This window comes from Pteropus alecto, unplaced genomic scaffold (genome assembly GCF_000325575.1).
Source record: "Pteropus alecto unplaced genomic scaffold, ASM32557v1 scaffold224, whole genome shotgun sequence".
Classification (NCBI taxonomy): Eukaryota; Metazoa; Chordata; class Mammalia; order Chiroptera; family Pteropodidae; genus Pteropus; species Pteropus alecto.
The window spans coordinates 5,983,156-6,009,030 of NW_006436289.1; the positions used below are offsets into that span (position 1 = coordinate 5,983,156).

Below are 25,875 nucleotides of genomic sequence, written 5' to 3' on the forward strand. Positions count from 1 at the left end.
TATGGACTATAGCTCTACTGGGATGTGAACCCATGACCTGCATGTAAAGCAGACATGCTAACCACTACACTACATGGACTGTAGCTCTACTGGGATGTGAATCCATGACCTTCTGCGTGTAAAGCAGACATGCTAACCACTACACTATGGAAACACGTCCTGATTTCTATTCTTATACGTTAAGATATGGAGCTTTTATTAAAAGTGCCAGATTCATACATTACTGTAAATATATCTTAATTTTGACCTGTTGGTAGATAGAAACTATACATTTTATTAATGATGTTCTTCTAATATGAATATTTCATAAAATTATGCTCTAAAACTAGAGATGGTTACATATATTCTTGCTTTTTCAAAAAGGGAAGAAGGTAGATAGATACTTTAAATTATAAACCCATGCTCTTGACTGACCTCAAGTAGGGCAAAATTCTCAAACATCTTGCCAAACAGATGGTTTCTAAGTATTATGGAAACTGAGATTACTTGGAACAGCATGGGCTCCTAAAGAATAAAGCATGCCAGGTTAAACTAATTGTCTTCTTTTCTGTTGGAGTAGATTTTATGGTTTTATGGTATTGGTAGGAATATAGTGTATGGAGATCACAGCAAGGCAATTGGTGAAATCTTTACTGTTTACTAGCTTTCCACTGGATAATAATGAAATTAATTGGTTGAAGTGAAAGTGTCTGTATTCAAGGAGTATTTCCTAGGATTTCTTCAAAGCACTCTGCTTGATCTTTATCCTAGTCACCTGTTTATTCATTACTTGTTGGAGTCATTGGTGGCAGGTAGCCAAAAAGATAAGAGAATTTATTGGATGACAAAATCAGGGTCACAAATAATTTGTTTCCTATAGTGATGGTCTAAATTTAATGCAATGAAATATGACAGATATAGCTGCTATATTCAGTGTTATACTTTATTTAATCCATAAAATATTAGAAAAGACACAGTAAAATGATAGATATAAATTTATATTAATTAATAATAAAGCCACCACTTTTTGAGTACTTAACTATATCCAGGCATTTTGCTAAGTGCTTTATATAATTAGTATATAATTTAATCTTGACAAAATCCTCATAAGACAATAGTAGTAGTATGGAAATTGTACTCCTGCTACTATAGTAATATCTAACATTTATAGAGCTTTTAATGAGTACCAGGTGCTGTTCTAGGCATTTTACACTTAATTCTCATAACAACCCTACAAAGTAGGCACTTTATATACATGAGGAAATTGAGGCACAGAGAAGTTTAATAACTTGCTAAGGTCACACAGTAAATCGATCTGGGATTCAAATCTGATAGTCTAATTCAAAAGCCTTAGGTAAACTTCTTACTCCTTTTTTACAGATGAGGTTTTAAAGGTTACAGAGGTTGAGAAACTTTCTCAAATTTCTGATAAACTAGAAGACTTGGATTTAATCCTGTGATGCTTGCTTTTACAGCTGTTTTCTTAATTACATACTCTATTGCCTTACTATAACAGCTACTAGGTAACTAGTAATTAGATCAGGTGTTTTAATATCTTATTGGTTGTAATCTTTATAATAACCCTAGGAGGTTGCTACTGTCCCTCCCATTTCACAGACAGAAAACTGAAAGTTCAAGAGTTGCTCAAGATTATATTGTGAGTCGGGAAGCTGCAATTCACACCCAGGTCTGTCTGACTCCAAAGCCCATATTCTTAAACATTATGCTATGAAGGAAGGGAAAGATGTGACAAAACAGTAGCATGAATTAGTTTGATGTGAAGCAGTGGTGTGGTGAAGTGCCACTGCCATCAGGGTGAATGCCACCTGAGGCTGCATTGCAGAAATATAGTCTTCAAAGCAAAGGAGGTATCAGTCCTACTTTATTCTGTAATGGCAGAGTATATGATTCTGGGCTCCACACTTTAAAAGAGGATTCCTGACACACTTGAAACTCAGCCAGAGTTGAGTGCCCAGCACGGGAAGTGTCTGAGAAACACATTCTACAGGAAGTTCTACAGGAAGAACTCTTAAAAAGCTGAGAATACTTAGCCCTCCCAAAGAAGAGACTCAGAGAAGGCTGAGTAACTAGTATTTGAAGTGTCTTCATGTGGTAGAGGATTAGATACAATTTGTATAGTTCCAGAGGAAAAAACTAGGCTGTACATTTAGAGAATCAAACAGGTGGATTTGGAGCTTTTTAGAAATGAAATGGGCTTCCTTGTAAGAGAATGAATTTTTTTCACTGATGGAGAACCTGAATGACCACTTATTGTATGTGTTAAACATGTATATTTTAGGTGTAGTAGTTCTTAAATTTTAATTTTAATCATCTGAAGAATATTGTTAAATATTCATTTCCAGGCCTCACTTTTAGAAGTATTGACTCAGTGGATCTAGGATAAAGTCCAAGGATCTGCATTTTTAACAGTCTGGTAGGTCCAAACAAGGTGGTCAGTGACTCATACTTTGATAACTAGTGAGACTGGGTAAACTCCGAGATCTCTTCCACGTATTTTGCAAGTAAACATTTTAGTAAAAAATATGTGTAGTCAACATGATGGCTATTCAAAGAAAATTGTCTTAAATTTTACAAAAGATTCAAGACAAAATTCTTTAGTATGTTGACAGTTACAATTAGAGATGAAATTATTGGAATTTTGGATATTAGGATGGAAGGAGAAAACTTGATTCTCAATCTATATCAAAAAGACAAAACTTTAATAGTAAAATGGAAGATACAAATCCACTATGAAAGACTTTAAACACCGTAAAGAACCCACTCTACATATACCAAAGAGCAATCTCATGGGGACCTAGGAAAAGCTGATTACCCTAAAAGATAGCACCTGTGTAAGGTTAAATACCTACCAAGCTTTGGGGCCCAGGCTTATATAAATTCAGCCTAAAACTAACAAACAGGTGTGGGTGAGAGTTAGAAACTCAAAGCATAGCTGGTCTTCTAACTCTGGCCCACTTTTTGTTGGGGCTAAAGAGTTTTTGCTGGCAAGTATAATACATTTCATTAATCTTAACTTTTACTTAAAGCAGGCAACCCGAGAGCCATATTTTAGAACTAAACCATATCCCAAAATACTTTTGCTCTCCGTAAATATGTTTTTTAAACAATGGTGGTTGGTGTAATTACTGTCCTATATCAGGACTTTTATTTTTATTTTTTTATGTAAGTTGCATAGTGATGTTACATTTGTTTCTTAATTGTATTAAAGTTTTAAAAGTGTTTTTTTTTTCTTTGAAAGCCGTTAAAAACTAGCTAGTTAAGGAACTGATATTCTTGGCTGTTTTGTTGATATATAGTATTGATGTGCTAATTTAGTTCATTAAAGACTAGTAAATGATTTCTGTTTTAAAGTTAAGGTATATAAAATTTCCAAATGGCAATTACATATTAAGAAGTTAGACCCTTGTTTGTATTTAATTTCTTCTTGCTTCCTTTTAATGGTTGCAGACCTCCTCATAGATTTTTCCTTGAATCATGAGAGATGAAATTGCAACAACAGTTTTCTTTGTCACAAGACTGGTGAAAAAACACGATAAATTGAGTAAACAGCAAGTAGAAAACTTTGCAGAAAAGCTGATGACCATCTTGTTTGAAACATACAGAAGTCACTGGCACTCTGATTGCCCTTCTAAAGGGCAAGCCTTCAGGTGAGATCTAGTATGTGGTACGGCAAAGGAAAGTAACAAGAAAGTAATAACCATTGGGAATGATTTTGTTGGCAGTCTATGAATAATGAAAGTTTTATGGGCTCAAATTTATTTGTGTGAACGTGGGCTTGAAAGAAAGAGATGCAGCAGGTGACAGTTCCAAATTATAGAACAAACCCCTTGTATGAAGTGGATTAAACAATTTCTAACATGTTTAGCTTGAAAGATATGCAGTGCACATTCAGTGAACTGTGTGACGTAGTGATGCAACTCATATTCTGAGTTGCTGTGAGAAAAGTTGATATTTTACTCTTACTTATAATACTGGAGGTTGGGAAAGGGGTCTGTGATAAGCAGGGGTGAAGTGGGAGCTGTGCATATTGGAGTAGTATGCCTAAAACAGGATTCTTCTGCTAAAGCACCTGTTACCATGCCTTTGTTTCCCTTTCCTTGTTTTTTTTAAGGTGTATCAGGATAAACAATAGTCAGAATAAAGATCCCATTCTACAAAGGGCTTGTGCTGAAAGTAATGTAGACTTTTCTCACCTGGGACTTCCAAAGGAGATGACTATATGGGTAGATCCCTTTGAAGTTTGCTGTAGGTGAGTAATCTCATTGGAGTTAAGAGTGTGTGTGCTCTGTGACACCTGGAAACCTTAGGTTATTTAGTTAGCTCTATACAGCTTTCAGGATGATGCTCTAAAGCCTTGGGTTAGTAGTGATGGCATCGATTGGTTAAGATTTTAGATATAAACTTTATTAGACAACACACTTCCAGTAAGAGTGGATAGAGTGGAAAGCACAAAGATTTTGCAAAATATTTGAAATTTAATTTTAATCCCTGTGCCCTATTCCCAATAGATTATATAACGTCTAAGTATTATAGACAATATCAAGGGAGAAGAGGAATTAGCTACCATTGGGCAATTGAGCACATAAGTTGAATTAAAAGAAACTAGTGGTTGTCTTTTTCTGAGCAATTAACTGAGATGGCTCTTACAGTATACTCCCACTAATTACAACAGTGTAGTAGCTGAAGGTCATAATGTCTCTCAATCTGCTTTGCTGTAAAGTCATTTCAATTTATTTTTTAAACAACTCTTTGTATGTTAGCGTGTTGTCTTCAGAAAAGTTTAGAGATAAAACTCTGAGAAATTGAATCCCTAATGAATAATTTCCTGTCCTTTCCTACTTAGGTATGGTGAGAAAAACCATCCATTTACAATTGCTTCTTTCAAAGGCAGATGGGAGGAATGGGAACTCTCCCAACAAGTCAGTTATGCTGTGAGTAGAGCCACACTAGACTACTCCTCTGGCAATTCCTCCGATGAGGAAAGTAGTAACAAAGAACCTCAGATAATTCCTAAAGTCAGCAATCCAAAGAGTATCTATCAGGTAAAGTATGTTTCAGGTTTTTTTTTTTTTCTTTTCTATTCTTATTCTAAAAAGAATATGCTCACCATAAAAGCAAAGAAACAAACAATTGGAAAATATAGAAAAAACAACTATAAAGATTAAAATCACAATTTTGATATTCTGGCAAAACTTTATTTTCTTCTATGTGTAGTTCTTCTACTTGGCTGAGTGCTCAGGATCTCTACCACCTTTTGCAATTCCATTTTTCTGTATAATATTTGAACATAAGTTTCTTTTCACTCAAATTTCTTCAGAATTAAATACTAAAATCAGTGGGCTTTTTGACAATAAACAACATACCACTCATAGGAAATTTAGAATATTAACAAATGGTCAAAAGTCTGCATTCATACCACCAGAAAAATTGAAAAAAAAAAAAGTTTTTTTTTTGGCCACAGCCTATAGAAAGATATGCATAGCTGTATTGTGGAAATAGGTTTCATGAAATAATACTTATCCTTGCTAGCTACAATGTCCCCAACACTTGTATTAAGTTAACTTCAACCACCTAAATCTTTTTCATGACTCACTAGTGGTGACAATCCACAGTTTGAAAAACACTGATCTAGAGAGGATCTCTTGTTGACACTTTGTATGTATATACTTGTTTGTATGTTTTCTTCAATTAATCACTTGTGTATCAACACATTAAAGTAATCTAAATATTTAACACTTTAATATTTATTTGCTTTTCTAGTAATTTACTTAGTTAATCTACTATTGGCAGATATCTTGATTGTTTCCATATTGTTGTGATATGTAAAGGTTGATAATTTATACAGAGATGTCTGAATTTTAAATTATTTCTGGAGACTTAATTCTCAGACATGGAATTACTGGGTCATTGGGTATGGACATTCTACTCATTCTCAATATATGTCCAAAGCATCTTCTGAAAGTTGTATTTATTTGTAATATAATAAATTTTATGTAAAAATGTTTATCATTTTCCCTAAAATTGGGTATTCTCATTTAAAAATAGTCTGAAAACAATACTATTGCAGATATTATTAATTACATTAAATATAAAAAAACTCCACATCCCCAAATGTTTGGTATTTACTATCTTATGAATTTTCTCATCTTCACCCAGTTATTTGAGGTCTGAATGTATTATAGGCTCTGAATAATCAATGTATTATTATAGCATTTTGACTCTCTCATATTACTGGCAAATATTTTCCCCAGCTTGTTTATATATATATATATATAAACACATGTAAACACACACATATACATATACACAAAGATATATATAAATTTCTATAAGTATAAAAGTTTAAAATTATGTAGTGAAATATTTGGACAATTATATTTTTATGTTTAGAAAGATCATCTTCCATTTAGGGATCAGATCTATAGTCAGCTATATTCTTCTAGAGCAATGTGGTCTGTAAAACATCTATATTGGTCATTTAGCATCTTTAAAATGGATATTTCCAGACCCAGAGATCATGATTAGACAGTTTTGGGTTGGGCCTGTGAGGTGGGATGAAGCAAGGGATAACTTAAGAATATATAGAAATTTGCATAAATGTGTTTTTAAAATTTTTATTTGGAGTAAAGAATTGATTTTGTTAAAAGGTACGAAGTGACTGACTTTATTACCGCCACCCCCAAATGCTAGCCAGTTTTCCAAACATGATTATCTACTTCCATTTCTATTTATTTGTACTTCTTATGTTTCTGAATGGTGTAATTTCTGAGTTATGGGTTTCGTTTAATCCTCAGAGCTAGTTTATTAGTTTACGGAAGAGCTTCATACCTGGCCCCCCCGCCTCTTTTTTTCAGGTTGAAAACTTGAAACAGCCTTTTCAATCTTGGTTCCAAATCACCCGCAAAAAGAATATGGCGAATGGCCGTATGGCCCTCCTAGGAAATACTCACCATGTGTTACATAAGAACCTTAAGGGTCACAGGCCTGCTGCTGTACCCCGGGTGGACAGGTACCACTGGGTCAACATGAACAGATAATGCAGAGGCTGGGAACTGGGTGGGATAGAGCTCAGGGAGCTACTTTATTTTCTCTAAAATGAAACTGGTCTAAGGTTGAGAGGCCCATGAAACAGAAAAATTAACCATATTAGGGACTAGGCTGCATGAAGATGAGTCTTCATGCAGATCATTACTATGTTCTTAGCTGTACTTTTAATTCTTATTTAATTTGATATGAAGTTTTATGTAACACTAATGAATGTACCCAATAAGGTAATATAATAAAGATATTGACCTGTGATAAGATTCAATGAATTATGAAAAGTGATAGTTTAAATAAACGTATTGTGTTTTTAATATATTTCTAGTTCAATTTATTGTAAGAAAATTTTAAAAGTTTGTGTTTCTTCATTAGTTATTCAAAAAAATGTAGATCTTCATTTACAGAAGAGTGATCCTTATAATCTAGTATTCTGGTTCTACTTTATTACCTGCCATCTCTGTTTTATTTCATAAGGCCAGTGACAGCATGTTTGAAAATTACTCTTTAAGAGGTTCATTTCTAAACCTCTTAATAGACTTAATAATAGTGACTTATTTTATAAGTGTGATATATGCTCATAAAGAATTCAAGTTAAGCAGAAAAACATAGCACCAAGAAAATAAAAATTGATTCTACTCAGCCAGAAATTACTATTAACACTAAATGGTGACCATCTTTCCAGTTATCGTATATATGCAAATGTAAGATCTATATACTTACTATATAGTATATATATACTATAGGCACTACTTGTTAAATATTTAGATTTAATTTTACTTGATCTTAACGAAGCAAAGAAACCTAAAGTGAAACTGAAAAAATTGTTGAAATATTTATAAGCTTTTTCTATCACAAATTATTTTATTTCTTGAAAGTCTTCTTTATTTTATTTTTTTTTAAAAAAACAAAAAACAAAAAATGGAAATCATCAGGAGGCTGAACAGTCTTTAAAAGTTTTTTTTTTTAAATTTTATACGGTATTCGTTGTTGCTCTGTAAACTGCAGAAATTAGCACACATTTTTTCCTTGTCCTTTATTTCCCATGTTATTTTTAAAAAACTGAGGTGTAATTGACATATAACATTATATTCGTTTCAAATATGTAACATTTTTAATGTCAAGGTTTAACATTTATGTTCCATCCTAAAACAATTATTCTTATAGTTGTTTTTTCTTAGTTCTATATTTAAAATGATTCAGTGCTCATTAATAAACTTTTATATATGTAAAATCTATTTTGATTCATCTTTGGTTAGGTGGATTTTATTGTTAGGCAGCTTTTTCATAAATGGCTCATAAGTGCTATATTCTGTGAGTACAGTTGTGCCTGAGACTATCTCTGTCCATTTATACTTGAAGGACAACTTGGCTGAGTACTAAAATCTTAGGGCATACTTTCTTTCCCTTATAACTTTGTGGACATTGCACTTCTCATGTTTCTGGCATTTTTATGTTGCTGTGGAGAAATGCGAGACCACCTTGATTTTCCCAATCCCTCCCACTTGCACAAACATGTACATTTACTTCTTTAGGTGACTTCCTTTGCCTACCACTGAAAAGTTCTCTTTATATAGGCATACCTTGTTTTATTGCATGTCACTTTGTTGTGCTTCACAGGTTTTTTTTTTTTTTTTAAACAAATGGAAGGCAAGACCCTCCCCCAGCAAAAAAAATGGACTTGCTTTTTTGCGATACTTTATTACGGAGCCCAAACTGCAGTATCTCTAAGGTATGCCTATACTTGAAGTCTATGTCTCAGTCCATCATTCTGTATCAATTTTCCCTGAAACATTTCTGACCTGCAGGTTTAATTTTTCTAGAGCAATCTTCTGCAATATTACCTTTGAATATTTTCTTTGTCCATCCATTTTAGGAATACCAACTCTGCTTATTCTGCATTATTTTTTGTCTGTCATAACCATAATTTATCTGACCACTTTTATATCTTTCATTTTTTTTTTTTTAAACCATGCTTGTCTTAAGCCTTCTTTCTGCCAGTTTGACTCTCAGCCCTGGCAAGTCTTTCTTGCTTCTACCTTATTTATTCCATAATGATGTCATTTTGCACTTCAATTAATGACTTTCTCTGTAGGTGTTATTCACATGTACAATTCGTTAAACTAAAAAAATGAAAGAGAACTGTATTAAATAGTTACTGTAGGTAGAACATAACTTAATACTTAGGTGTGACAGGAGAATGGGTTTCTAAGAAACTTTACACAGAAGGATTTATTAACAAAGAGTCTCCTGAAGTTTGTGAGGTTGGCTTAAAAAAAACCTTCTTCCAGCCAACAGAGTTGAGAAATCTGTGGCACATGTATTACAGTCCTGTATCCCATACCCTAATCAATCACAATATTCTTATTTGGGTGCAGAAATTTGCTTAAAATTCTATGCAACACAGTATTAGAGATGGCCACTAAAATAAATTTTCCAAGTTGCTACTCAAGAAGAAATCAATTTGATCACCATGGTAAGATTTGGGCCAGAGCTTTAGTTCTGCATTTTTTACCGCTTGTCATATGGCCTTGAAGCAAATGTGTAGGGGAAAATATAATGAATTATACATTTTTTTTATTGGTTAAAAGTAGTCAATATATTTGAAAAGCCCCCAGATAAATGAATACTGTATCTATTAGTACATCAGTATAATAAACAGATTAGATCCTCCTAGTCTGCTTTTTGAGATTTTTGGAGTATGTACTACTCTTTTTCTTTTTTAAAAATCAATTTTTTTGAGAGAATTGTAGATTCACATACAGATAATAAATAGATCCTGTGTACTATTTACCCAATTCCCACCCATAGTAATATTTTGTGAAACTATACTAAAATAAAATTGGCATTGATGCAGTCAAGATACAGAACATTTCCACCACCCACAAGCATCCCTCTTGTTGCCCTTCTATAGTCACACGCACTTCCCTCCCACTCTCATCCCTTCCTTAACCCTCTGGCGACCACTAATCTGTTCCCCATTTCTATAATTTTTTTACCTCAAGAATGTTATAAATGGCATCGTACTGTAAGTAACCTTTTGGGATTGGCTTTTTCTTTTTTCCACTAAGCATAGTTCTCTGGAGATTCACCCAGGTTGTTGCATGTATTAATTTGTTCCTTATTATTGCTGAGTAGTATTTCATGGTATGGATATACCAAGATTTGTTCAACCGTTTACCGTTGAAGGATGACAACCGGTTGTTTCTAGTTGGGGGGATTATGAATAAAGCTGCTACATGGAAACATAAGTTTCTATTCCTCTGGGATAAATGCTTCAGAGTGCAATGGTGGGTCATATGGTAGTTTCATGTTTAGATTTTTAAGAAACTGCCAAACTGTTTTGCAGAGTGGCTATACCATTTTATATTCTCACCAGCAATGTATATATCCTGTTTCTCCATATCTGTGCCAGCCTTTGGTGTTCTACATACTTAATAGAATGGCTAAAATAAAAAAAGTATCACCTCACTGTAGTTTTAATTTACCTTTCCTTGATTGCTAGTGATGTCGAACATCTTTTCATGTTTATTATCTGTATATTCTCTGTGGCGAAATGTCTACATGTCTTCTGTCCATTTTTTAAATTGAATTGTTTGCATTTTTATTTTTAATCATTGAGTTTGGAAGTTCTTTATGTATTCTAGATACTGGTCCTTTGTCAGATATGTGGTTTAAAAATAGTTTTCAGTTTGTAGTGTCTTTTTATCTTTTTAATAGGATATTTTGCAGAGCAAAAATTTTAATTTTAATGAAGTCTGATTCATTAATTTTTCTCTTTTATGGATTGTGCTTCAGTTTCAAGTGTAATCTCTCTGACCAGCCCTAGATTCTGATTTTATTCTATTCCCTCTAAAAGTCTTATAGTTTTACATTTAAGTCTGTGATCTATTTTGAGTTACATTTTGTATGAGTGGTGAGATGTCAGTTGAAGTTCATTACTGCCCTCCACTTCTGTGAATATCCACTTGCTCCAGTACCTTTTGCTCAAAAAGCTATCTTTCCTCTATTGAATTGTTTTAGCATTTGTGAAAATTCAGTTTGGCGTATATGTGTGGGTCTACTTCTTTATTCTGTTCCCTTGATTCGTATGTTTTTTTCCTGACAATACTATGCAGTCTTGATTACAGTAGCCATGTAAGTCTTCAAATTGGGTAGATTTATTCTTCCTACTTTATTCTTGTAAAAGTTGTTTTAGCTATTTTAATTCCTTTTCCTTTCCATAAAAATTTTAGAATAATCTTTCTATATACATTTAAAAATCTTGCTGAGATTTCAAAAGAAATTGCTTTAAATCTGTATATCAGTTTGGAGAAAATCCTCTCTACTACTTTCAGTCCAAGAACACAATATGTCTCTCCATTTAGTTAAATTATCTTTGATTTCTTTCATCAGCATTTTGTAATTTTTAGCATGTAAGTCTTATACACATACTTAGATTTGTATCTAAGAACTTCATTTTTTTTGAGTAGTTATAATTAGTGTCATATTTTTAATTTTCGTATCCATGTGTTTATTGGTAATATATATAAATACAATTGACTTTTGTATGTTTACCTTTTGTCTTGTTACCTTGCTGAACTCATTAGTTCCAAAGACTTTATTTTTATTTTTATTTTTGTAGATTCCTTGGGATTTTCTACATGGATAATAATGATATCTGCACATAGGGACAGTTTCATTTCTTCCTTTCCAATCTGGATGTCTTGCCTTTGCCTTGCCTTTGCCTTGCCTTGCCTTTCTTTTTTTCTTTTCTTGCCTTGTTGTAGTGGTTAGAACTTCCAGTACCAGGTTGAATGAGAGCAGGGAGAACAGACATCCTTGCCTTGTTCTAATCTTAAGGGAAAGCAGTCAATCTTTCACCATTAAGCAGATACTTACCATTTTTGTAGATGTTCTTATATCAAATTGAGGGACTTCTCTTGTATTCCTATTTTTCTGAGCTTTAATTATAAATGGGTCAAATTTTGTCAAATGCTATTTTGAATTTTGTCAAATGCTTTTTCTGCATCCATTGATATTACTTTGTGGTTTTTCTGTTTAGCCTGTTGATAGGCAGATTATATTGGTTTTTTGAATAGTGAATCAACTTTGCATCTATGGAATGAAGCCCACTTGATTGTGGTGTATTATTATTTTTATATATTGCTGAATTTTATTTGCTAATATTTTAAGAATTTTTTCATCTATACTCATCAATAATATTGGTCTGTAGGTTTTTTTTTTGTATTGTCTTTCATTTGGTATCAGGGCAATAATATAAATATACTATAAATAGCTATATAAATATAACATATTTATGTATGCTAATACTTCATAAAACAACTTGAGAAGTGATCCCTCTCCTATTTTGTGGAAGAGATTGTGCACAATTGGTGTTAATTCCGTTTTTAAATATTTGGTAGAATTACATGGTGAAGCCATCTGGACTTGGAGATTTCTTCTTTGGGAATTTTAAAATTATGAGTCCAATTTCCTTAATGGTTGTAAGGCTATTCAAATGGTCTCTTTTATATTGGATGAGTTGTGGTAGCTCATATATTTTGAGTAATTGGTTTATTTTATTTGTGAAATTTATTTTTTGTAGTTGTTCGTGTTTCCGTATTATCCTTTTGATGTTTATAGGGTCTTTGGTGATATCCATACATTGATTTCTGATATTAGTAATTTGAGTATTCTCTCTCTTTTTCATTGTCAGTCTTGCTAGAGGTTTTTAATTTTATCAAACGTTCAAAAGAAAACTTTTTTGTTTTATTGATTTTTTTCCCCCTCTTTTCAATTTTATCAATATCTGCTCTTTATTATTCTCTTCCTTCTGCTTGCTTTGGGTTTATTTAGCTCTTCTTATTCTAGGTTCTTGAGATAAGAGCTTAGATTATTGGTTTGAGACTTTTTCTCTTTTCTAACGTAGTTACTATAAATTTCCCTCTCAGCACTGCTTGAGCCATGTCCCACAAATTTTGATATGTTGACTTTTCATTGCCATTCAGTTTAATGTATTTTAAAATTTTTCTTTGACTCTTGGATTATTTAGAAGTATATTTTTTATTTCTAAGTGTTTTGAGACTTATCTCTTATTTTTGTTAGTGATTTCTAACTGATTCCATTCTAGTTGGAAATATAATGTATGTATTTTCAATTATTTTAAATTTGTCCTATACTTGAAGAAATGGTTTATCTTGATACATGTTCATTGGACACATGAAAAGAATGTATCCTGTTGTTGTTTGGGATGTGTTCCATAAATGTTCATTAGTACTATCGATTGATGGTATTGAGTTCTTTTATATCCTCGCTGATTTTCTGTCTAGTTGTTCTATAAATATTTGGGGAGGGGGGTGGTGGTGGTGTTGAGGTCTCCAGCTATAATTGTGAGATGTCTATTTCTTCTTTTGGTTCTATCCATTTTTGTTTTACATATGGTGCAGCTCTGTTTTGTGTATACACGTTTAAGACTGCTATGTCTTCTTGGTAGACTGACCCTTTTATCATTATAAAATGTCTATCTCTGTTTCTGGTAATTTACTTTGCCTTGATGTCACTTCATCTGATATTAATATAGCCACTCCTGCTTTCTTTTGATTAATGAGCACATGGTGTATCTTTTTCCTCCTTTTACTTTCCGTCTGCTTATATTGTTATATCTGAAGTGAGTTTCTTGTAGACAGTATATAGCTGAGTCATATTTTTTGCAAATTCCTATCTTTTAATTGGTATATTTAGAATATTTACATTTATTATAATTATAGATATGTTAGGTCTTAAGTCTGTCATTTAATTTTTTGTTTTCTGTTTGTTCTGTTTTTCAATTGTTTTCTTTTCTTTGTCTTCCTGCGGGTTATTTGAACATTTGTTAGAATTCCATTTAGGATTATCTATAGTGTTTTTGCATGCATTTCTTTATATAGTTTTCTTAGTGGTTGCCTCAGGTATTGCATTATGTACATAATTTGTATGGTCTACCAGTGTTGTCATTTTATCAGTTCATAAGAAGTATAGAAACCTGAATTCCCTTTATGTTTCCTTATCTTCCTCCCTTTATAATTGTATTAAATATTTTCTCTACATACATCTAGAGCCACATCAGACAGTGTTATAATTTTTACTTCAACTGTCAAACAATTTAGAAAACTCAAGAAGAGAAGCAAAGTATATTGTATTTATCTTTATTTTTGATTGCCATGTTCTTACTTCCCGATGTTTCTAGCTTCTTTTTTGTTGTCTTTTGTTTCTTTTTAAAGAATTTCCTTTAGCATGCCTCTTAGGGTACGTTGGCTAATGACATATTCTTAGTTTTCCTTAGCTTGTGAATTTATTGATTTTTTTTTTCATTTCATTCTTCATTCCCGAAGAATATTTTCACCGATTATAAAATTCTGGAATATTTTCCACTGGTATAGAATTCTGGATTAATTCTAGCATCTTTCAGTGCTAGAAAAATGTGCCAGTTTTTCCTGGCTTCTATGGTTTCTAATCGGAAATCTGCTGTCAGGCAAATATTTTTTGTTTATAGGTAAGGTCTCATTTTTCTCTGGCAGCTTTCAAGATTTTTTTCTCTGCTTTTAGTTTTCAGAAGTTTACTTATGATGTGTCTTGGTGTGGATTTGTTTGGGTTAATTCTATTTAGAATTCACTCAGTTCCTTGAATCTGTAGGTTTTTGTCTTGTTTCAAATTTAAGAAGTTTTCAGCCATCATTTCTTTGAGTACTTTTACAGCTTACGTGCTTTCTCTTCTCTTGAGACTTTGATGACTTGAATACTAGAGCATCTGTTATAGTATCATCTGTTATAGGTCCTCAAGGCACTATACATTCATCCATTCAGTCTTTTTTCTCTCTGTTATTCAGAATGGGTAACTTCTGTTGTTCTATCTAAAAACCCACTAACTTCCCTCCCTTTATTGCTTCCATTTTACCGTTAAGTTTATCCAGTGAGCTTTTTCTTTTGTTTTCTGTATTTTTAATTCTAAAATTTCCATTTGATTCTTCTTTGTCTTCTATTTCTTTGCTTATGACTTTATAGTTCCTTGCTGAGATTCTATTTTTTTATTTGTTTCAAGCATATTCATAATTGCTTGTTGAATCATTTTTTATGATGGCACCTTTAAAATCTTTGTCATATAATTCTAATATATTTGTCATCTTGGTGTTGGCCTCTATTGTCTTTTTTCACTCAGTTTTATGTCTTTCTGGTTCTTAGTATAAGTGATTTTTGACTGAAACCTATACATTTTTGTTATTATGTTATAAGATTTGAACTCTTATTTAAACTTGGTTAGCTGATTTCCTTTGGCACCATCCCAGTGCAGGGGCGGGGTGGTACAGAGGGTGCTGCTTTGTTATTGCCTAGTGGGAGATAACAGTCCAGGTTCTCCACTTGGCCTCCACTAACACCCAAGGAAGGCATTCCACATACCTGCTAGACAGTTATGGGAGTTCCAGCTCCCCATGTGGTTTCCACTAATACTTTGGTGAGGGTGGCCTCATCACCAATGGGCAATGGTGAAAGTTCTGACTCTTTACTTGGCCTTTGCTGATGCCACTCCAGTAAGGAGGTGGTGGTGAGGGGACTCATTACTGCCATATGTTGGTAGATGTCTAGATTTCCCATGTGGTCTCCACTGACATCATGGTGTGAATTGGGGTTGTTATGCCCTATGTGGATGAAAAGATGAAAATTCTCATCTCTGTCCTTGGTCTCTTCTGACACAACCACAGAAGGAGGTTAGGGTGCCTGGTACAGTCTGCAGAGGGGGGAAGCCTAGACTTCCTACTCAAATTTTGCTTGTGTGGATGGAGACAGTTTTTTTTTTTTTTTTGTCTATGATATTTGGCTGGAATAAAACAGTTATCATCTAAAAGTTTTGTCTTGCTAGACTGCCCCTTTCTTATTCCTTTGGCTAGAGAGAACAGACTTTGGGGGTGCTTTTTTGGTCTGTGCCCATTGGTGTTTATGGGTTGCTGACTTTTTAACTTCCAAGTCAAAAATATATAAGAGAAAAAGAAAATCTGTGGAGTTCATCACCATATCCTGTCTTGCATTCTGAGTTCCCTAGATGGCATATTTTCTTCTCTATACCTTTCAGAATCCTCTTGTGTGTATATATATGTATATATGTATGTGTGTGTGTGTGTGTATATATGTATGTATGTATGTATGTATGTGTATATATATGTATATGTGTGTATATATATATATATATCCAGGGATTTTAGTTGTATCTGATGGGAGGAGTAAAGAAAAGTGTGCCTATTTCATCTTCCTAGAAGCAGAAGTCTATGTACCACTTTTAAAAATTAAAAAAAAAAAAAATCTTAAAACAATTACTATACCTTTAGGAAAGGGTCCTTTTTATTAATAGTTAATAAAATATAACTTTATCTATTTAGGTTTTCTTATTTATTTATTTGTTTATTTATTTTTTATGGTGACATTGGTTAACAAAATCCAATAAGTTTCAGCTGTATACTTTAGCAGTAAGGTATATATATATATTTATACTGTGTGTTCACCTCCCATAGTTAGATTTCTTTCTGTCACCACATATTTGATCCCCTTTACCCCACCTACCTCTCCCCTCCCCCCATTTAGGTTTTCTTATTTTTTTCTGGTCAGTGGGCTGTGCATGTATGTGTGTATATTTGTGTGCATACAAGCTAATTCTTTAAGGAGAACTAGAATCTCAAAACTTTTAAAAAGAAATTGCTATTGATTTGATTCAGCAATAAATACACATAAGGCTGCAGGAAGGAGAACACGATCACTGCCTTGTAATCTATGGCATTTCCATTTGAAAGCATGTGCTTACTAAAAGCCAACAACTGTTAGTGTCTTACTGAAATCAGATAGAGGACCCGAGAAGTCAATCAGGAAGTTAATAGGATCATGTTTTGGTAGGCGCCTTGCTCAGTCAAGCATAAGAATACAAAAGGAAGATCTTTAATTTCTGTATGACATTTTCTTTACTACTTCTTTTAGAGGCCCTGGACTTTTGACCTAACTATCCTAAACAGTCTTGCATGTCTGGCATAATTAGTCTTCACTCTAATCTCTGGGAACTATATTTCATAATGTATATGAACAGTTTTTGACCTAAATATCCTAAACATTCTTGCATGTCTGGCATAATCTCTGGGAACTATATTTAGTCTTCACTCTAATCTCTGGGAACTATATTTCATAATGTATATGAATAGTTAAATAAAGTTCTGAAAGATACACACTCAATATTTATCATAACAAACTAAGTTACCTTCTCAGTACTGGGAAGTCTTCAAAGTTCATAAGGAGACGGGAGACAGCTGTCACAGTCCATTCTTATGGGCAATGAACATTTTATTGGTATCTGTGCTACAAAGGCAGCTGGTGATTTTCATTGAGATAGGAACTTTCATTTAGTTTTAAAGCTGACAAATTTGGTACTTACTTTGCCCGATGGCAAATCTAATAATTTAACCTGAATGACTACTTTAAATGACTGTGATCAACCTCTAGCAGCAAAGAAATGAGAGCTGAAAGTCAGTGTAAGTTGAGAGAAATAGAAGAGTTAGATGTAGTGAGTTGATTCTGAGCAGATCTTCCTTATAGCTTGACTTAAAACTCTTTGTTAAACCTTAATCGTAAAGCTTCTTGTCATGTTTTCTCTGTTTTTTTACTTTCCCTAAAGTGATTTATTAGTATTTTGGTTGGATTTGGACTTAAATCTTCAGCCATGTGTGGACATTTCTTAATTATGACAAAAGACTTGGAGGGCTAACAAATACTGAATATAAATTGGATAGTGAATTCACTAATTTGTTATTCATTATCTACCCACATAGTGTCTGTTTAAAGTTTTCTTTACTGGTCTGCCTTCCTTGCATTGCTCGAGACTCAATAACAATTGTTATATATATTTAAAAAATCCCATTTTCTATTCATTTTGGAGCACAATAAAGAGAATTATCCATGTGAGAAGCAGCTTGAATTGCTGGCATTGGATTTGTAATTTGAGCAGGCTTTTGATTTGGAGTTTGAATTAAAAAAAATTTTTTTTTGGCTTACATTGATTTATGTGATGGCTGTGTCCCTCTGGACCGGCACTCAAATCCACTCTGAAAATTCAGTTTCAGATGACTGCTTATCTCTTTTGAGGTATTCCAACCAGGTCCTCCAAAGTGAATTTTGTATATTCCACATGGACTATATTTTATATATTCTCATTCTAAATCACCAGTGTGCTAATATATCTAACCACTTTGTGTGATTTGATAACAGACAATTTTAGATATTAGTCAATCTGACAAATGATAATATATACAAATTTTACATTTCTAGAAAGAGGTTCAGTCAATACCTTTAAATAATATTTTAATAAGACATGTGGTCTAATGATCTTTTAGTCAGTGAAAATGTCAATATGTTTATCTTCTGTGCCAAATATTAGCTCTTGTGATGCTATATATCCATCCAAGATTGTAATATATATTTGTGATTTATACATGACTGTTATAGGTACTCAAAAAATTCTTAGCTTTATTGAATGTTGTACTGACGTATTGAATACCATTTAATCATGAAGACTGAAATGAGATCACCATTTTATTTCTAGAGCTAAAAATAAAACAAAAGAAACATATGTAGTTATTTTTATAAAAAGGTAATCCACAGAATGAGGGAGAATAGTTTCAGAATAAAGAATTCCTACAAATCAAATAGGCAACCCAATGGAAAATGGGCAAAACACTTGAATAGGCACTTCTCAAGAGAGGGTATTCAAAAGGTGCATAAATATATGAAAGATGCTCAATTTGTCTGGCCACCAAGGAAGTGCAAATTTAAAACACACACCCAGAAGAATGGATAAAGTAGAAAAGATAAACATTAAATGGTGGTTATAATGAAGAACAACCAGAACTCTTATCCACTGCTGGTGGCAGTGTATGTTTACATGCTTATTTTGGAAGTCTGGTTTGTATTAAAGTTGAACATATTCTATATTTGTTGATTTTTAAAGATACAACATTTTAAATGCTTATGAAAAAACAAACAACCCTTTATAAAATAGCAGTAGGTATCATTATGGTAAGTAGAAGAAACCCTGTGAGAAGGCAGAGGACCCTTCTAGCTGGGTGAACTGGGGCAAGTCTGAGTTTCAGTTTCTGCTCTCTAGGATTAATGCCTTATCTCTTCAAAGGCAGAGGGATCAAGTCTGTGATCACTTGGGTCCTTTCGAACTTTTAGATGTAAAATCTACCATCTGCATGTACTGGGAAAGCTCCTAAATAAAGTTCTGATATAACTTATTCATACCGCCATTAATTTCCAATCCTTTGTTCTGCTGACATGTTCAATTATAAATTTGGTCCCAAACACACAATAAAAAGTTTCAAAGTATGTAGCAAAGTACAGTCTTAATGCTGTAGATCATAAGGGCACCTCACCTTATCTTCGCCCCCAAATTGATCTCTTGGTTTTCTTGGGATTTGTTGCTCTGCAGCAAGGATGCTTTTCAGGAAATGTTCCATACTGGTGAAGAGGAAAAGATCTTTGTTTTTCTTAATATACTGTAGAGAGTGTAGAGGACAGAGTTAATACCTTCGTTCCCATTTCTTTTAAGTACTCTTGGGTCTTCTTAGCTAAAATGTAGACCTGAGAGCACTATATATAATTCTGCTTTTAAAATGAGACCTCTTCATAGATAGTGGTTGGCAGAGGACTCATTCCAGCTCCACAACTATCTCTGTCTTGAGCAAGTTGTTTTTAACACCTCTAAACCTCAGTTTCCTCTTTATAAGTTAAGAATAAAAGTAGCATCTGCCTTATAAGGGCATGGGAAAGAATAAATGAGATAATGCATGCAAATCTAGTGTGTAATAAATGTTTGCTATTATCTTCCCTATAGTTAGCTCAGGTAGATTGGAATGTTTCAGTATTTAGCATCAGGGTCCATATAAGTTTATTCATTAACATAGTAAATATACCAAAAGCCTACAATAAGCCTGGCACGTGGGCTATATCAGGAAACAAAACAAACATCTCTGCCTTTGTGGAGCTTAAATTCTAGCAAGGGAAGAAAAATAATAAACAAGCATAAGTAAGTAAATTAGGTAGTATGTTAAGTGATGTGTAAAAAGAAAAGTAGACCAGAGTAAGGAAAAGCTGATGAATGGGGGAGTAAAGAGTTGCAAATTAAGGTAGGCTAGTCAGAGTAGGCCTCGTTTAGGAGGTGACACATGAACAAAGACATGAAAAAGGTAAGGGAGTCAGGCATGCTCTAACTTCTTAGACTAGGATTTCTCAACCTCAGCACTACCGACATTTTAGGATGGATAATTTTTTTTTGTCGTGGGGCCTACCCTATGCATTGTAGGATATTTAGCAGTATCCTGGGCCTCTACCCACTAATTGACAGTAGTACACCCCCTCTCCTGAGTCAGGACAATTAAAAATGTCTCCAGACATGCCAAATGTCCTGTGGGAGAAAAATTGTTCCTAGTTAAGGGCCACTTCCTTAAAGAAAAGTGTTGTAGGCAGAAGGAACAGTTAAGAGAGAGGTGTACCTGGTGTGTCTGAAGAACAGCAAGGAGGAAAGTATGGTTGGAGTTGAGTGAATGTGAAGAGTAATAAGTGAGGGTGTGGGAGACTAGGGGACTGGGCTTCTTTGGCTTTACTCTAATTGAAATGGAGAGCCATGGCATGATTTTGAGCAGATGTGATTTTCATTTTAAAAGGATCACTCTGACTACTGTGTGGAGATTAGACTGAAGAGAGGTGAGGTTGGAATCAGGGGGATCAGGTAGTAAGTATTATAGTAATCCAAGCACAAGATGATGGTGGCTTGTACTAGGTTGGTAGTGCAGGTGCTGAGAAATGGCCAGATTCTGGATATACTCTAAAGGTAGAGCAACAGGATTTCCTGATGGATTAGTTGTGGGGCATATGTAACAGAGAAAGAATTTTCAAGGAAGACTTTGGCCCGAAAAACTGGAAGAATAGGGTTGTCATCAACTGAGATGGGGAAGGTTTTGAGTGGAGCAGGTCTGGAAAAAATATTGATTTAGGATATGTTGAGATATATATGGTGAGATACTTATTAGACATCTAGGTGGAGATGGCTAGTAAGCAGTTTGATACATGAGTTGAGTTAGAGAGTTGGGTTGGGGCTGCAGATAAAAATTTGAGTCATTGACATAGATGGGATTTAAAGCTGAAAATGGATGAGAGCCCCAAGGGAAATAAATTTAGACAGAGAAAAGGGAGGACAGAACTGAATCCTGGCCCTCCAAAGAGGCCTGGAAGAAGAGGAGTGATGGGCAAAGGAGACTGAGAAGGAACAGCCAAAGAGGAAGAAGAAAAATCAGAGGAGGCTGGTGTCCTGGGAGCCAAGTGAAGAACATGTACCAAGGAGAAGAAAGTGATCATATGTGTCAAATGCTGTTGTCTGGAGGACAGAGAACTGGCCATTCTCTGTGATTTGTGGAAGCTGGGGTGTAACAGAATCCTGTGATCTAGATAATCAGCATCACCATCTACATCATAACTACAAAATAAATCTCTGACTTAGTAACTTATTGAGACTTGATTACAGATAAATATATATGGAAAATTTGCTTAGGAGTCAAGAGATCTGGCATCTAGTGTCAGATCCACTACAACAAATAGCTTTGGAGCAAATTGCTTAATGATTGGAGCAAATTGCTTAATTGGAGCAAATAGCTTTGGGGCAAATTGCTTAATGATTTGGAGCAAATTGCTTAATCTCTCCTTAACTATAAAACGTGACTAAAACTATGATACCTATTTTGGAAGATTGTTGGGTGGATCGAATGAGACTATATACATAATAGCTTTGAAATTTAAAATGTTTGATATAAATAATGAAAAAAGATATGTTCTTATTTATAATTCAAGAATGAACTGACCTTTAATGGAAGATGACCTTTTTAAGATCACAGATTTAAATTTTATATTTTTAATAGATAGCTGAGATGATAATCTTATAAAAGTGCTTTAAAAACACAATATTAAGAACATCACTGTCAAGCTTGCGTGCGCACACACACACACACACACACACACACAAAACAGTAAGTTTGGGTAAATAGGCTACCACTGGGGCATCTAAATTTTGTCTCTAAGTAACAGTGAGTTTTACATATGGAATTGTTACCTATTGATAATATGTTAGTGGGACATGAGTTACGTGACTGTGGAGCCACATTTGCAATCCCCATGCATGATTCAAAGAGCCAGGTACCTACTGTCTGCCCTGTAGGAAACAGGATTTAAAAAATGTTGTCATATGTGGTTTAAGAAGCAGGCTGAGTGTCAAGGCAGGGTACCTCCTAGGGAGGCCAGAAATATATGAATAGGTTATTTACTGAGACATTTACACTGTAAAGAAGTCAATTTTAATCAAGAACTTGTGCTATACAAATTAGTTACCTCTTCTGATGACTCTGGCTCCAAGTGAGACTCGCACTTCCTTTCAATAAGTTTAGAGAGAAGATCTCTTCCTCTTTCAGATATGGGCTGCTCTTCCAGCAGAATAGCACTTATGCTTTGGTCCAGTTTACCGTCCCAGGAAACTGCTGACATTTGCAGCGTGATAGAGAATGCTTCCTTGAAATAGGCCTTCAATCCCTGGTCAAGGAAAAGGTGAGGGGGGCAGATCAGTACCACTTCTAGGCACTTGCTATTAAAGCTTTAAAATGATATTTGAAAGAGAAATGGAGCTTGAGATTTATCATCTTTACTCGTGCTCACCATGGGTTACTACTATCATTTGCAATTATGGTGACGCTTATGTGTCGACAGTGAAATATCCAAAGACAGTTGTGATGCTGTTCTCATAGGAAGACCACTTCTCTCCAGAATTCTTATAGAGTGGTGCATGCATTTTGTCATATGCTATCACAGAAAATTCGATCAGGAAAATCTTCTTCCTGGCCAGGTAGTAGGGACCAAAGTCCACTAATAGGACTTCAGTAGATTTGAAATGTTGCAAAGCTTATAGCATTTATTATTTTGGGGAATGGGATCTGAGTCACAGAGAAAGAGAAGCAAAAAGCCCTGTGCACATTATAGATACCTTGTAAAATGACCTCAGAAATGTGGGATCAGAGTCTTGGTGGAAGTCCTCAGCAACAATGTGGGCCAGGCAGTGGATCAACAGCAGAACGAAGCTTCCCACAGATGCCAAACACTCTCTCCCAATAAACAGTGTGTTTTCAGCACTCTGAGTGGAAAAAATACCCAAACACAGAGACGTCAACTTCAGGGAACATTTCCAATGCCTCTTTCTCTTTCTAGTTTTATGGAGTCTAAAATAACTTAGAATTATAAAGTCAGAGACTCCCTGGGCTTAATGGAAATTTACTGAAGGGAAGATTTAGATGACAAGAGAAAAAAATGTTTTAGAGTAACTCTCTGAATAAATCATTTTCTCCACTGTCTCCCAATTTTTCTGCTACCCTCATCTTATAGAAAACAAACTTAGAAATTTAGAGCAAAATTACTCTTGTATCACTGTTTCCTTATATAATGGTTCTAAACTTTAGTGTGAATAAGAGTCAAATGGGAATGATTCTATTCTTGGGGTCCATCCCAGGATTTCTGGTTCTGTGGGCTTTAGGTGGGGCCTCAGCGTTTCCATTTTTACCAAGCTCCCCAGGTGGTAGATGCACGAGGTCCAAGGACCACAGCTTGAGAATCATTGGATTAGAGGACTCTCGGGCTCTCTTTTTCTTTCATGCCTTTATCATAATTGAGTTCCCAAATCTCCTGTCTTGCCTAATTGATTTGAAATAACTCCTTTGTTCATTCTCTTAAGAGGCATTAGGTTGGCACGGAAAAGCCTTAGGCGATTTGGCATCAGACAGTCTGAGATCTGTTTCTGGAATCAGCTGTGGCAGCACAGACTAGTGGTTAAAAATGAGTTTGGTGTCAAATACACCTGGACATAAGTCTCAACTCTTGTTGACACTGAGATCTTGGACAAGTTATTTGGCCTCTCTGGGCCTCAGTTTCCTAACTCATAAATGGAGACAATAAGAGTACCCACCCCTTAGAGGTGGGTTGCTGTAAGTTGTAAATGAGATAATGTGTATGGGCATATGCAAGTGTCTGGCAGACAGCACTCAATGCGTCCCGGGTTTGTTTTCTCATCAGTAAAATGGGATTAAATGCTTGCTTACGTTATAGATTGTTCTGAAGATCAGGTGAAATAATGCCTGGAGAGTACCACATATGCATAACTTTTGGTCTTATTAAATCCCCTACTAGACCTACTAGTCTAATACAAACCATTTCCTAGTCCTCTAACATTGATTAGCAGTTCCTCCTCTCACAATCATTGTGTACTGTCATCAGCGTTTAAGGTCTTTATACACTGGCCTGGAGTTTCTGTCAAAGCACTGGCAATCTACATATTTGAGGGACTACCAGGACAGGAACAATTTATATTCCTTTCTGTTGAAAGATGCTGATTATGCAGGATTTCCTGAAGTTGGAACCATGACTTTTACGGGAAACACTAGTCTGGAATCACCAGCTTTGATAATGACAGAGATTCATTAATGGGCACAAAGCCATTAGGATTCACTGGGCACCAGCCAGGCTATATTCATTTCGCTGATTAGAGAAAGCTCTTACATGGTGACATTTATTATGCCTTAGCTAAATGATTTATTACCAGGGGGCAATAAAATATGTCTGGACTGGAGAGAGAAAAATGTTTTATAATGTTTTTTTTTTTTTTGCTTCTGTCTAACTTTACTAGACCCTAGAAATCTTTAACTCCACATCTGGGGCTGAATTTACAGTACCTGATAGAAGAAGGAATCTTGGAAGACATTGTCTGAGGCTTCCATGGCAGGAAGACTAGAAGCAATCTGCAAGTTTATTTCTGGAGCCTGAAAAGAATAATAAACAAAGAAACAAAAACGAAACCCATCCTTTTGCTAAAAAAAAAGTGCTCATACAGCTCAGCTACATAGCACCACCAAGTTAGTGGGAAGTAAATGCGTTGGCACGTCAATTTAAATTGTAACAAGGTAAGTTGATTCCGAATACAGCATAGGAAAGTAAAAAGGGTATTTAATTATGTGTTTGATATTTATGCCAATGACAAGAATTAATTTACTACTTTTCTAAATGGAGGTAGGCTAGAGTGGCATCAGGGCTCCTGAGCCATCATGCCTGGATTCCAACTTGGCTCTAACCTTTTGGTTGTGTGATCTCAGGTAAGTTTACTCAACCCTTCTGTATCTTTCCTCTTCAGTTTCAAAATGAGAAAAAATAGTAATATTTATGTTATAGGGGTTTTGCGAAGATTAAATGAGTTAATTTATGCAAATTATTAGTAATTTTCCGGCATGTGTAAAGTGCTTAATTCATTTTATTTATTATTAATATAATTTGAGAGATTAGGCTTTAGCTTGGTAAAATGACTCCATCGGTCCCCTTAAGGGAGAGACTAGAAAGTTCCCTGCTCCAGGTACTTAATCCTAGGTAATATTTGCCTCCTCAAAGCCTCCTTCCTGATCACCCTGACCTTCTTGGCTCCAAGGATGACTGTTCCACAGAGAGGCAAGAAACCAGACTTACGTGAAGCTGGGGGATGAGGAGGTGCAGGATGGAGAGGCCATACTGGTAAACCACAAACTCCCTGGCGGAAAGATCTGTGGATTGCACAGTTATCAGCTCTTCCTTCTGCATTATCTGAGGTTTTGAGAAATCCTCCAAAGAGCTTTTGGGGGCTACAGAGATCAAGAAGAACCAGTAATGATTTTACTGACTTTTCTGCACAGTAACAGTATATTAACAACAACAACGACAACAACAACAACTACAACA

The 25,875-nt window shown here is 34.6% G+C and overlaps 1 protein-coding gene across 1 annotated transcript; it reads left to right on the plus strand.

The window, feature by feature from the left end:
• Positions 1-3,447: 3,447 nt before the first annotated feature.
• On the plus strand, positions 3,448-24,962 carry BTG4 (BTG anti-proliferation factor 4). The gene is made up of 5 exons (XM_006912827.1): positions 3,448-3,647; positions 4,112-4,249; positions 4,844-5,042; positions 6,855-7,009; positions 24,807-24,962. The coding sequence occupies exons 1-5, from the start codon at positions 3,475-3,477 to the stop codon at positions 24,814-24,816; spliced, it is 675 nt and encodes a 224-aa protein (XP_006912889.1). The 5' UTR covers positions 3,448-3,474; the 3' UTR covers positions 24,817-24,962.
• The last annotated feature ends 913 nt before the right edge of the window (positions 24,963-25,875 follow it).